We start from the raw sequence: 13,643 nt of genomic DNA, 5'->3' as shown, positions 1-13,643 counted from the left end.
CTGGTCGTGTCGGAATGGCCTGGATCTTTTTTTGATCGTTGAGGTCCCGCTGGGTAGCACACATCGCTGTGTTTGACACCTTACCAACGACCTCGTTGATGACTCAGACACTGAATCGTCATAATAGCTCCCATGTGACATCGTTGTACAGGTCGCTACAGGTCGCTGGTGAGATGTCAAACAGTGAGATCGCAGCTGCGATCGTTGGGAAGATCTCACTGTTTGACATCTCACCAGCGACCACATAGCGACGCAGCAACGATCCCTGACAGGTCGTATCGTTGTCGGGATCGCTTTAGCGTCGCTGAGTGAGACGGGGCCTTTAGATCCTGGTCTAACCTCGTTTTGTGATTACAGAGTGGAGCACAGAGAACAAATATCTTTCAGATAAAGTCCATGTGGGGGAGAGGCAGCACAGCTGAGTTTAGGTGTGTTACATTACAAACCCTTCTTTAATAGCATTGTTACCTCTTCTGTACTCTCCTTCTCCAACCACTGTGTGTCCAGAGCCGAGTTCAAAAGGGGTGTCAATGATCAGAGAAGCGAGCAGAAAAAAAGCCCCTGTGCAAGAATAATTTATGGGCTCTTTGCAGTCCAATAGTTCACCAAAACACATAATTCCACCTACTTTGGAGGTAGAAATAGGCTTTCATACCTATTTGGCCTCTGTTCGGCTACACAGGCTGCAGCAATGGCGTGCCTGCACCTGCGTGATCACACTTATGTCTGCTGTACTCAGCGCTATTTGTACTCCCTCTGCAGTTAGAGCAGAGCAGGCTGTTATTACATCTCACGAGGAGTAACTCAGTGTAGGCAGGCTATTCCAGTGTGAAATAAAATGATAGACAACCTGATCACACGGCAAAGCGAGAACCTCAGTGTGATTACTGACATCTCTGAACAAGTAGTGTGAGGGGGAGACAGGACAGCAGATGCGACAGTGCTAGGAGAGGAGGAGAGCTGATAGAAAGGTTTGTAATGTGAAATTAGGCTACGTTCACATTTGCGGTGTGCGCCGCAGCGTCGGGCGCCGCAGCGTCGCCGCATGCGTCATGCGCCCCTATATTTAACATGGGGGCGCATGGACATGCGTCGCACTTGCGTTTTGCGCCGCATGCGTCCCTGCGGCGCCCGCGTCTGGGCGCAGAGGACGCAGCAAGTTGCATTTTTGCTGCGTCAAAAATCAATGAAAAAAAGGACGCATGCGGTGCAAAACGCAGCGTTGTGCATGCGTTTTGCTGCGTTTTTGTTTGCGTTGTGCGTTGCGGCGCTGACGCTGCGGCGCACAACGCAAATGTGAACGTAGCCTTACTAAGCTCAGCGACGCTGCCACCCCCAACAAGGACTGCCGTGATCTTATCTGAAAGGTTTTAAAGGTACCTTCACACTGAACAACTTAACAACGATATCGCTAGCAATCCGTGAAGTTGCAGCGTCCTGGATAGCGATATCGTTGTGTTTGACACGCAGCAGCGATCTGGATCCTGCTGTGATGTCGTTGGTCGGAGCTAGAAGGCCAGCACCTTATTTCGTCGCTGGATCTCCCGCAGACATCGCTGGATCGGTGTGTGTGACACCGATCCAGCGATGTCTTCACTGGTAACCAGGGTAAACATCGGGTTACTAAGCGCAGGGCCGCGCTTAGTAACCCGATATTTACCTTGGTTACCAGCGTAAAAGTAAAAAAAAACAAACACTACATACTTACATTCCGCTGTCTGTCCCCCGGCGCTGTGCTTCTCTGCACTGTGTAAGTGCCAGCCGGAAAGCAGAGCACAGCGGTGACGTCACCGCTCTGCTTTCCGGCCGGAGCTTACACAGTGCAGAGAAGCAGAACGCTGGGGGACAGACAGCGGAAGGTAAGTATGTAGTGTTTTTTTTTTTTTTACTTTTACGCTGGTAACCAGGGTAAACATCGGGTTACTAAGCGCGGCCCTGCGCTTAGTAACCCGATGTTTACCCTTGTTACCCGGGGACCTCGGCATCGTTGGTCGCTGGAGAGCGGTCTGTGTGACAGCTCTCCAGCGACCAAACAGCGACGCTGCAGCGATCGGGATCGTTGTCTGTATCGCTGCAGCGTCGCTAAGTGTGACGGTACCTTTAGTCATCTATGCTCTACTCCAAGCACTTTTTAATCATGCATGAGGTTGGACCAAGAGATCAGAGTTGTATGAAAGAGGTCTGGCACACCAAGAAACCTGTACTGAGTTATTGTAGAAGGTGTTCTTCTTTCTACGGAGTGTTGCTGTCTGCAACATAATAAAAATGGAAGAAATACAAGCCAACAGTGAAAACGATCTGATAACACCCTCATAGATATACAGAAAATTAACTTATTAGATGCCAAATACTTTGACTGCCAATATCTCTGCAGGCGAAATTAAAGACAAAAACAAAAACACATAGTCCACTCGGCAGCCAATATTACATTGTGTGTCCAGTTCAACATGGATAATTTGGTGAAAGGTCCTTTTTAAATAATTTCCTAAAATTTCCTTCCGGATTGAGACATCGAATTACAGCCTAGCCATTTAAGTGGCATTGAGTGACAACTTATTTTTTTCGTTATGGAGAAGACCTATGCCTTTCTGCAAGCGTGGTGTAAATAGAACGCCTAAACATTACCAAGGCAGGAAGCACTCAGGATATCTTGTTGGAAAGAGTACAAAGTATTTTTCTGAAGCAATTTTGTTTTTGGTACATGATAAATTATACTTCGGTGACATGTAACAGAGCGGAGATGAACCAAGCACCGACCGTTTATTTCCTCATTTACGCTGTTTTTACAGGTTGCCAAGTTATAGAACAACCATGAAAGTTTAAGGGCTGGGGGGGGGGACCCCGCAGTTGCCAAGCGTTTTTCTGCAAGTTTCTTCTGCAGTAGAAAAAAAAAACAAAAAAAAAACTCTGTGACCAGATTTTAGCGATTAGTCAATAAGGAAATATTAATCCCAAACAATGCGGCAATGGTGGCATTTTTTCACACTTTTGGTGCATTTTCTGAATCCTTGGCATTCTTTTACAAATACAACATGTGCTAGTTTTTTTTTTTCATGAGTACACAAAAATAGGCTCAAAATTTCATAGCATTTTGTACAAGCCAAAAAATAAGTAATACTGCAAAAAACTGTGCGAAAGAAGCCTTAGTGATCATCAGAGTGTCACAAGGGCAGAAATCAGTATTTTGCAAAGCAGAGTACAGCTTAGCAGAAAGGAGAAGAAAGAAACCCCAAAAGCTCACCCTTCTGCCGAGAATCTGATTGATGGCAGCACTTTCTTTAAGCGTACATTCTGCTACAACGTTCGCTCTCATCTCTTTCATATACAACATAAAAGCGTTCAGCGGTTTCTTTATATGAGGTCTTTTTGGCTCCTGTTCTTTTCTCTGGTCATGATGAGGTTTCCTAAATGGAAAAGAAGGACACACTGAGATGAAAACCACACAAAAGAGCAAACGAATAAATATACCGTAATTAATGGGTTTATATACATTTGCAACTAATTACGTAAAACAGCTCTTTCTCTGCCATTCTCACCAGCTCCCAAACAATCTGAGGCCTTCAGACACTGACACTTCAGAGTTTATTAAGTATAATGGTAGTGTTCACAATTCTTGCTATTTTCAATAGCAGGCTGTAACAACGAGGTGACATATTTTTTATTTTTGACAACCAATTCCGCAGCCACTTCAGTCATTCAATTTAAAGCAACAGTTTAAGTATAGATGGCTCAGAAGGTGTGTTGGCACCGTGGGCACTGGAGGGTATATACAAGGTCCCTCAGCCCTATAAATGAGAGTCTAGTACAGTAAATTAGATACATCGTTACATATATTGACAAAAGACCAATTTAAAAGGGTTCCTCAATATTATTAAAGTCAAACTTGTGTGGTGTAAGAAAAACAAAAACATTCACTTACCATACTGGCACAGCGCTCCTTTATACTCTGTACTGTGTGACCCGCTGATCAGCGGAAGCATTTACATTCTGGGTGAACAGTCTCTTCCTGTTCAGAAAGTGAAGGTTGCAGGCAATCAGAATCTACTGATTGACTGCAGTGGTCATGTAATGACCTCCTTGGAATGTTGATGTCAGGAGACCGATGGGGAAAACAGAACAGAATGACAAGAAGTGCCACTGCTTTGGAAGGAGAGAAGTGCCACTGCTTTGGAAGGAGAGAAGTGCCACTGCTTTGGAAGGAGAGAAGTGCCACTGCTTTGGAAGGAGAGAAGTGCCACTGCTTTGGAAGGAGAGAAGTGCCACTGCTTTGGAAGGAGAGAAGTGCCACTGCTTTGGAAGGAGAGAAGTGCCACTGCTTTGGAAGGAGGGAAGTGCCACTGATTTGGAAGGAGGGAAGTGCCACTGCTTTAGAAGGAGAGAAATGCCACTGCTTTGGAAGGAGAGAAGTGCCACTGCTTTGGAAGGAGAGAAGCGCCACTGCTTTGGAAGGAGAGAAGCGCCACTGCTTTGGAAGGAGACTATAGGTTTTATTTTCTTATGCAGCCTTGGATGTTTAAAGTTTAAACCTTTATAGATGTGAGGAACACCATTCCATGATATTTGTGGGAGCACGTTACAAGCTACATTGAGGTTCACAATTTCAGATATTGATATAACATGCGAGCACAGAACTGTATTGAATATTGCGTAGCCTACAGTGAAAGCAATACGTACACATGCATTAAGTCATTGTCATTGTGCGGGTGTTCTTGTTTAACCTGAGGATTGACAATGGCGGGGTGAGGGATTCCAGTTGCGTGTGGACCTGGTGGACCGGGAACCATATGATGTGAATACCTAAGATAAAGAAAGAATAGTTACATTGAATGTCAATAAAATTCAAGTGTAATTCTTCAAGTATTGCTACTAGTTATTATTGATCACACTGAAGTCTCAATGTATCCTGAAAGCAAGAACACATATGCGATGATTGGGATTATAACAGATAAAGATAGACACAAAAATTAACATGCAGGATTCAGAAATCAACTATTATTGTTTTGCGTGTGCTTTGAACTGCTTAGATTACATTGTGTTTCCTTTTTGATTAGAACAGCTTTCCACTTTGAACTGGATTAACATATTAAAAAGAATAGTTCAGACAGAATAATTGATTCATTCCTAGCCGACTTGGCTCAATCAATTCAGTTCAAACAGGGTTATTGATTGACAGATTTCATGTAAAAATGGCTTTAGAAGCTGCAGGCATCTATAATGCTGCTCTGCTGACAATCCCTGCACTTAGTGAATTGTCTTTATTGGGGAGAACAGGCCACAGGCATGAAATAGAGGATTGGGATTATTCTATAGTGTGGAAGATTAGACATCTTGATTGTCAGCTATTATACTGTAGGGATAAACTTTAGACCATTGTGATACAAAGCATGCCGTGAAGGAATAATAATACATTGTACTGGAAAATTGTGGAGGAGATGGTAAATAAAAAATAATTTTACAATAATTTCCTATATGTTTGTATTACACACAATACTCTAACAAGGGCATGTTCTTAAAAATGCACTAAAAAGGGCAAGAATGCAGCTGCATTTCACCCCTGGGGAAAAGGCAAGGTTTGCCCAAAAATGCCACTCCTAGACAGCAGGTCTAAATGTTTTGGACTTTCCATTTGCTACACTCATTACAAGAAATCAATTAGACGTCACATGGAAAACTTGGCATTCAGAAAATGTAATGCTACCTAGCATAGTTAGTATGTACTGTAATATACAGTGAGAATACCGGCACAGTACTAAGGTACTAGAAAGTCAGAAGCTAGTATCCCCCGTCTTGTGCCATTTGTGGTACTATCTGCCCACTTAAGGATTTTTTTTTAATCCATTAAAAAAAAAAAAATTAAATAGGACTCGTTACAGGTCATTTTACCACTTGCACCCCTGATGCTAAGACATAGTAAGCGAGGAAACCCCGGAGTAAGTGTTCATTTCCATTCAGTCTGAGATTAATGAACAAATAGTGTTCCTTGAAATCAATAAGCTGTTCATGTGAGGAACACACATGCCCCAAGATGGTATTTTGAATTTTCCAAACAAGACAATTCCTTTAATATAGTGGGCAGATATTCCTAAAATCTAATAAATACTCATTCTCTGTGAGTTACTTTATATGCTACGTTAATATGTTTGTGCATTACAGTTAAAAAGATTTATAGTAACAAATTCTCTACAACACATTAGGACCCAATGAAAGCTGCCGTTACGGTAAATTTATCATGTACACAAGACGACTTGGCAACTTTTCCAGTCTAGGCTAAGTAGTCTTCGATATGATAGATTAATAAGAAAATATTACGACATACTGCGTGCCACGGTACTATTGCAAGGCAAAGAAAAAAGTACACCCGGTCAGGAATGAAACGTTTACGGGAAATTTTCTAGAGCTTTTCCAAATTCATTCGAGTTTCAGAATTATTCCTATTTACGTCAAGGGGAAGATTGTCTTACCCGTCCTTTATATATTGTGCCACTGCTGTTGTGGGAGAAAATGTATACTTGTGCTAAGATGACTAGGATGATGTCTTAAACCATCTGGTTCACCCACAAATCTATGTCTGTGCCAGCCAAGTCTACTCAAGAGAAGTATCAACATCAAATTGATTTTAAATAAAAACAGATCGACCTATGGTGCCAACACTTTGAAACAATTTACTCTTATATCAGTGTAGACACATCATGAACATTTGCCAAAGTATCCAGTATATATGAACCTAGAAAAACAATCCTTGCTAAAGACTCATACGTAAATGTTTCAAGCCACTGTTTCTTAAACCTGTCCTCAAGGAACCCCAGTAAGACACAGAGATCACGCATGTGAAAACATTCATTTAGGGAATATTCAAGTGGCTGGCTGATTAATTCAATACACCATTTTAGAGACATCCTAAAGTTGACATTTTGCACTTAAGACACCTCACTATGAGCCTTAACGTAGCTCTTGCCAATGTACTCACTGTATAATCTGTTTCTCAACAGTCTTCATTGGGGGACACAGAGAACCATGGAGATAATCTGCTGCCGCCTGGAGGCTGACATTATTATTACATTCTAAATTAAAATTGGCTCCTCTCCATAAGATTATACCTCGCATGCTCGCCTCAGGCTCCCTCAGTTTAGTGAGGCAGCAGTAGGAGAATTAAAAAATATTAAACATTTCAACCAAAATAATTCATTTACACCCAGAGAGAAGAAAACAACAAATGAACACTCAACCGGGCAACTAAGTGTGGGTGCTGTGTCTCCCACGGAAGAACTGATTTTACGATGAGTGCCAAATATCGCAATTTCTGAGTCACTTGATTAGGGGACACAGAGAACCATGGGACGTCCTAAAGCTGTCCGTGGGGTGGGAAAATAAATATATACTGTTACCACCAAATTCTCCACTCTTGCTCATGCCAAAGCCTGAGCAACTGTTGCCTGCAAAATCTTCCTGCCAAGATATGCATCCGCAGACAGAAGGAAAAGGTATGGACCCTGTAAAAACTTGAAGAAGGTAAGTAATGATGAGTAAGTAGCTGCTTTACAGAATTGCAGGACCAATGACTGGTAGCGTTATGCCCAAGGAGCTATACAAGCCTGAATAATGGCTGTTCTAATCCAAAGAGCAATCAGTGTCTTAAGAGGCAGCCAGGCCCTTGTGAAGAGCAACTGGTGTGACAAGGAATCAGAGTGTCTAAATGGGGAGAGGACTGATAAATAGTACCTTATGGCCTCGACAACAATTAAATTTGTGTAGAGCCTTCTCAATCGGATGAGAAGACGCAGGGCAAAAGGGAGACAAGATAATGTCCTTGTTAAGGTGGAACGCTAAAACCACCTTGGGGAGGAAAGACAGAACAGGTCTCAACACTACCTTATCCTATTGCAGGAAGAGGAAATGAGCTTGATAAGAGAGAGCAGCAAGCCCAGATACTCTCCTAATAGAGGTGATGGCTATAAGTGAAGCTACATTAGAGGCAAGATGAAGGGCAGAAATCTCTCCGAGAGGCTCAAATGGTGGAGACTTAAGAGCCTGCAAGACAAGATTAAGGCCCCACAGATCAAGTTGAGGCATATAGGATTGTCTAGCATGCTTTACTATTTGAAGAAAAATCCTGACCTGAGTTCTAGAGGACACATCTCTCTGAAACAAGATGGCCAAGGCAGGCACCTGTCCCTTGAGAGAACTAAACACCAACCCTGACTGCAAGAAGAAGAGCAGTACAGGCAGAGAAAAAGACATTAGAAAAAATCCAGAAGACTCAAACTGGCAAAAGTAGGTCTCCAAGTACGATGATAGATGCAACGAGGAGGGCTTCTATGCCCAGATCATGATTTCGATGGTTAATTCTGACAAACCCACTGCCCTTAGAATCATGGTTTCAACAGCCATACTGTTAAATTGCGCAACTTTAAATTCTGGTGAAAGAATGGACCCTGAGACAGGAGACAGAAGAATAGAACCCCCTGAAATATTCTGAAGGGGGAACCCTCATGATTACTCTTGACTGAAGCAAGGGAGCTACTGCTTGTTCAAAACTGGCTCTTATGCTGAGAGGGAACAGGATCTGAAAAAAAAAAACATTCTTGTGGGAGAGTGCCAAACTCTATTCTGTAGCCAACAGACGAGACAACCTCTCTGACCCATAAATTGCTGCCTGCCCCGTCATGCCTCTCTGAAGAGAAGGAGGTGTCACCCAACCAGAAAGAATCATTGAGTGGGGGGTGCCAGTTATATGTTAACTCCTCTACTGACACTGGAACCAAAAGGCTTACCACCTGGACTGAGGAATCGCCCAGCGGAGGTGGGTTTAAAGGATGATCTCGTTGACCTCTGGGAGACTCCAGGTCTGACCTGATGACAGGAAACCTCCGATGCATTAAACTGACAAAAGTTGTGAAACTGCAAATTCCCCATCTACTAAATGGATGGCTGGCCCGGGCATGAGGGAGCAGAGAACTTCTGCCACCCATGGTGTCAGCAATGATCTTATCCAATTTAGTACCGAACAGGCAAGAACCCTGGAAGGGTAAACCTGTAAGCGACTTCTTTCAAATATGATGAACGACCACGCAATTGCTTGCGCCTCGACAGAACATTCAGCTGCATTTTAGGATGCCAAACAAATATCTGAATGCACAATTTGATCCGCAATACCCACAAGGTCTGCCTCCTTGGAACCAGCCAGAATACTGCACCGTAAATGCTTCACTCAAGCAGTAATTGCCTTGGATACTCAAGTAGCAGTGAAAGCCGAGCAGAGCGCAAAGCTCGCTGCGTCAAAGGTGGACTTAGAGACCCCACAAACAGATGTAACTAGTCTGTAGCTAAGTGCTGCCAGCTCAGAAAGAGGTAAGGTGGCTGTCCTGGTTAGTCGAGATGAGAGCGTATCTTCCAAATACATGGACAGTTTGAGTTCACATTGGCAAGAGAATTGTTAAGGCTCATAGTGAGGTGTGTTAAGTGCAAAATGACAACCAACATTGGTTCTTTGAGTCCCCCCCGCAATTAAGAGACAGAGAAAATTAATTTTATTGGCAGTGTCTGCTGGTAACGAAGTGTCTTGTCCACTTCATTTCAAAGCCTGGATACCTTTTTTGGGCTCCCATCTGAACTTTGATTAAAAAAAAACATAAGAATCTCAAATTCCAGAAAGGGCACCACTCTTGTCCAAGGACTTTGCCTAGTATTACAGGTCATATCCCTTCTCAGTGGAAATTTTTTTAAAAAAAGGCCAAGACCAAATAGTTAAGTCATCACTGCACTGATACAATGAAAGCCAGAATCTGGTTGTTATGGAGGATATCTGCACTATTTGTCCGCACTGCACATGAGGCTCTTTCTATTTTGGCTTTTATTGTATACATACCCTATGTTTTTTCCTATTCAGTAGGTAGGTTTAATATTTTCAGTAAAAGGTTAATAGAATCCAGACAAATTGTACAACTATCCATGAAATGAAGACCAGCCAACAACAATGCAGCTATATGGTTTCCCTGTAAAATGTAAATGACTACAGTACTTGGAAATCACCTGGTTTTCTTCCTGGAGAAATTGAATACAGAACAGAAAGTCACCAATATCTATTTCATGCTTGGGGCAATTTAATTTAACTACACAGCATGGCCCCTGGAAAGGGATCCAGTATCTCAGCAGTAAAGTAAATATGATTAAAGTTGGTATATAAATGGTGACCAAGTTAGACGAAATTTTTAGGACAATAACAGCTTGCAACAACAGTAACATCAGCTAACTCCCCTTTCCCTGTATATAAACATTCACACATGTATGCTCAGTGGAGTTGAGCGTGCATGTGTATTGAGGTGTCAGCAGGATAACGGTCAACTTACCAAGTGCTTGTCAGCTATCTGATGTGTAAAAACAGGTGCGGACACAGACAGAAGAAGACTCCTGTGTAACAACAGTATATGCAGTCCAATAGCTCATCATAATGCACATAATTCCACCTTCTTTGGCAGTGAAATTGGGCCCCTTTACCTCTTGGGCCCCTGTGTGATTGCACAGGTTGTACCAATGACATATCTGCTCCTGTGTAAAAATGACTAATAATTTTTGCTCGGTTTAGATACAATGCAGCTATGTATGACTGAATAGCTGATAGGACGGGTGTCAGAAGAAACAGCGGACTACAGTCAGGGAAGGTGAACATATGTAGAACCCTCAATTATCAATACTATATAATAATATCAGGATAGAATCGTTCCGGTCATCATGTCAAGCCAACCTCGCTTACCCTTCAAGGAGGCCATACACAAGACAAATGTTAGCTGGCTAACCATTTATTGTCTATCAGAGTGCTCAGACTTTACCATGATGAGAGATTGGGCATGTGGAAATGCAGTATGCCCAAACATTTATTCTCATGGGAGGCAATCCACGTCTCTGACACCCCCTTTCTGCAGAGAACATGTGCGCCCTTGGCGGAGCATGCATGATTATGGATTGGGGTAAGCAGAGCATTTCTGGGTTCTATGAATAGGCATATGGGTGACAGCTATCTGGCTATGTGTCACCTTTATTCAACACAACAATCAGTGCAGGCAAAAAATACTGTACTTTCAAGGACATGCAGAACCACAAGACTGCTCCGTTGCCTAGTGGGTGAGGGTCTACTCGATAAATGCCAGGCCTTCTTCAATAAATATGGCCAGCATTCTCTCTACCTCATCCCACTCCACCACAGACTGATCATTTTTGAGCAATCATGATAAATCTTAGCTTTACAGGAGTCTGGAACAGGGAGCAGAGGGAGTGATGTGCATAGGGGCTTGAATCACAGACGTGAGTGATTCACTAGCAGTCGTCTATGCTTTGTACACACTGACACAGCAATGCACAAGAGTGTGTGAACTTGAACTAGACTTGCACAAAGTATGCACTAAGCTGTAAAATCTTCATCTAAGTTGTCAGACATTTAGCAAGAAGTCATAAATTGTGTGAGGACACCTTAAAAGAGGAATGTGAACATTAATACTACAGGGCCTATACGAAAAAGTTGGACAGTAGACTTATCTTCCCAAGTTTGTCTGCCCATCTAGTATCCAAAAGGGCAAATAGACAGGTGCAGATACCAACAATGATGTTGGCAGTTGATGTTTAGAGTTCTGTCCTGGACTGCCAAACCAAGCCCTAAACTACCCGCCAATGACCATTTTTGGACTCTGACATTCAGGATTTGAAGGGACTGTTTTCAAAAAAAATGCTAGACGATTGTTGGCATGTGCCGTCAGCATGGTAAAAGCTCGATACCCCTGGCATCTGTCATCATTTTGAATATAATTTGATTCCTATTTGAATTTAAAGAGCATTTATTTCCACCATGACTTCCATCACTGGGTTTGCTACTTTGTTGCCTCAGACTTGGGAATGGAAAGGTAACCTAATTTTGGGGTGAAGCATTAGCGCAAAGCTAATCATGTTTGCCATTTTCGACTCTAGCAAAGCTTTGTGAAAGTTCCTGTGGGTGACACAGCCATGTCCGTGACCCTGCCCTTCTCACCAGTGATGGAGAGCTGCTGTGTATTCTTGCAGGTACAGGATGGCCTTCAACCTCTGCCAAGTTGTTTAGAAAGTGGAGACAATGCTCCCCCCATGAATACTGTGAGCTGAAATAACACTATTATTTTGTTCATTTTAGGCTTATAGTACAGGCACACTGTCCCCGTAATATGCCGCCTTTAAATGGCTAACCGTTTTCATTTTTCATTTTAGATTTTGTAAATTAATAGTAGACATGAAAATAAGCAGCGGCGCTACATATCTCACATAGGAGATAAATCTCCTTCTTTAGCCTTCAGAATTAAGCTTTCACTTTCAATTCCTGGGTAAAATTTGTAATCAGTGAACCCAGATTTTCCCATTATTGAGATCAGCGATAACAGTTTGTACTTTTAAAATTCCATAGAGAGGGGAGCTAGAGGCGACACAGACCCCCTGCTGAAAGCGCTCCTGAAACCACAGGTACAGTTCTCCATACACCTTTATGAAGACAAACTGATATCTTCTATCTCAGTAATATTAAAATAAGTTCTCTCTCACTCAATAAAGATTTTGGCTGCTAATTTTGAGTTTTGACAAAATATCAGTCGAGGGGGAGAAATAAGCAGATGTCTCCTAGAAAATATATTAAAAAGTTTCTTATACTCAAGTGTACTATTGAATTATGAAAGAAAAAAAAAAAAAGATGTCTACTCTTTAAAGAAGCACTCTTAGAAAGCTTGTAACCTCTATTGTATTGGTATTTCTTGAGCAAACTTAGAGGATAAAATATACTGTAACATTTATTAACGCATTTATTAAAAAATAGCAAATTAAAAACTATGTATAACAGCAACAACGAGCTTTGGGTCATTTCAACTGGAAGTTATAGCTGCAAAGGACCAATTAGCCCGTCTAGTAATAAGCGGGGTCAAGAATAAATTACCCACTCCATTCGAAATCAATTCAAAACCCAGGAGGGGTAAGGTGACCTAAGCCTGCTGACCAGCTGAATATGTCAACTTATAGCTGGTCACAAAGAAAACTGTGTTTTTGGAAAGAGACTCCCTCATCAAAATGTCAGACCCATGCACGCAAAGGCTGACGATAAATACCAAATATCATGCATATAGGACAGTCTGTGGGGGTGGGGGGAGCAGCTGGGTCAGGAGTGGAGCAAGGGGATGATTCATGCAGGGAAAAAAATCCTTCCATTTTCTACATAGAGCAGAGAAAAGATAAGAAGAAGAATTACCTGGGTAGAAAGGCAAAATGAGCAATTGTAAGGACACGGTGCTATATAATATGACAATTTCACCAACTTTCTGGATTATAAGATTTCACAATAAAAAGTGTTTTTCTGTTCTTGTCATGTCAGAAAGCTTTGATGTAACACTATAGTAATGAGAGTAGAACATCAACACAGTCAACTCACCAGCCGAGAGGAGGAGTCATCTGGCCCACACCGCCAGGAGACAGTGGGTAGAAGGTAGGTAGGTCAGGTGCTTGGGGATGCCTGTGCATGCCTGGTAAAGAAGTAGAATGTTATAACCTTATCACAGTCTATACGCAAGTGTATATGTCGCTAGGCAGGGTCACAGGACAGTCACATCAATACTTCTTTTTCTTGCTGTAAATGTAATGTACGA

General features: G+C 42.3%; 1 protein-coding gene across 3 annotated transcripts in view; it reads right to left on the bottom strand.

The window, feature by feature from the left end:
• LEF1 (lymphoid enhancer binding factor 1) overlaps window positions 1-13,643 on the bottom strand; it is a 216,433-nt gene that overhangs the window by 90,644 nt on the left and 112,146 nt on the right. For all 3 annotated transcript variants that reach the window (XM_077278999.1, XM_077279004.1, XM_077279003.1), the window contains exons 5-7: window positions 13,430-13,520; window positions 4,675-4,797; window positions 3,242-3,404 (exon numbers count right to left, since the gene is read on the bottom strand). In XM_077278999.1, the coding sequence (XP_077135114.1) occupies window positions 3,242-3,404; window positions 4,675-4,797; window positions 13,430-13,520 (377 nt within the window). The remainder of the gene's footprint in view (window positions 1-3,241; window positions 3,405-4,674; window positions 4,798-13,429; window positions 13,521-13,643) is intronic.

The sequence above is a fragment of the Ranitomeya variabilis genome, chromosome 1 (assembly GCF_051348905.1).
Source record: "Ranitomeya variabilis isolate aRanVar5 chromosome 1, aRanVar5.hap1, whole genome shotgun sequence".
Taxonomy (NCBI): domain Eukaryota; kingdom Metazoa; phylum Chordata; class Amphibia; order Anura; family Dendrobatidae; genus Ranitomeya; species Ranitomeya variabilis.
This window is presented reverse-complemented; position numbering and strand designations above follow the sequence as displayed.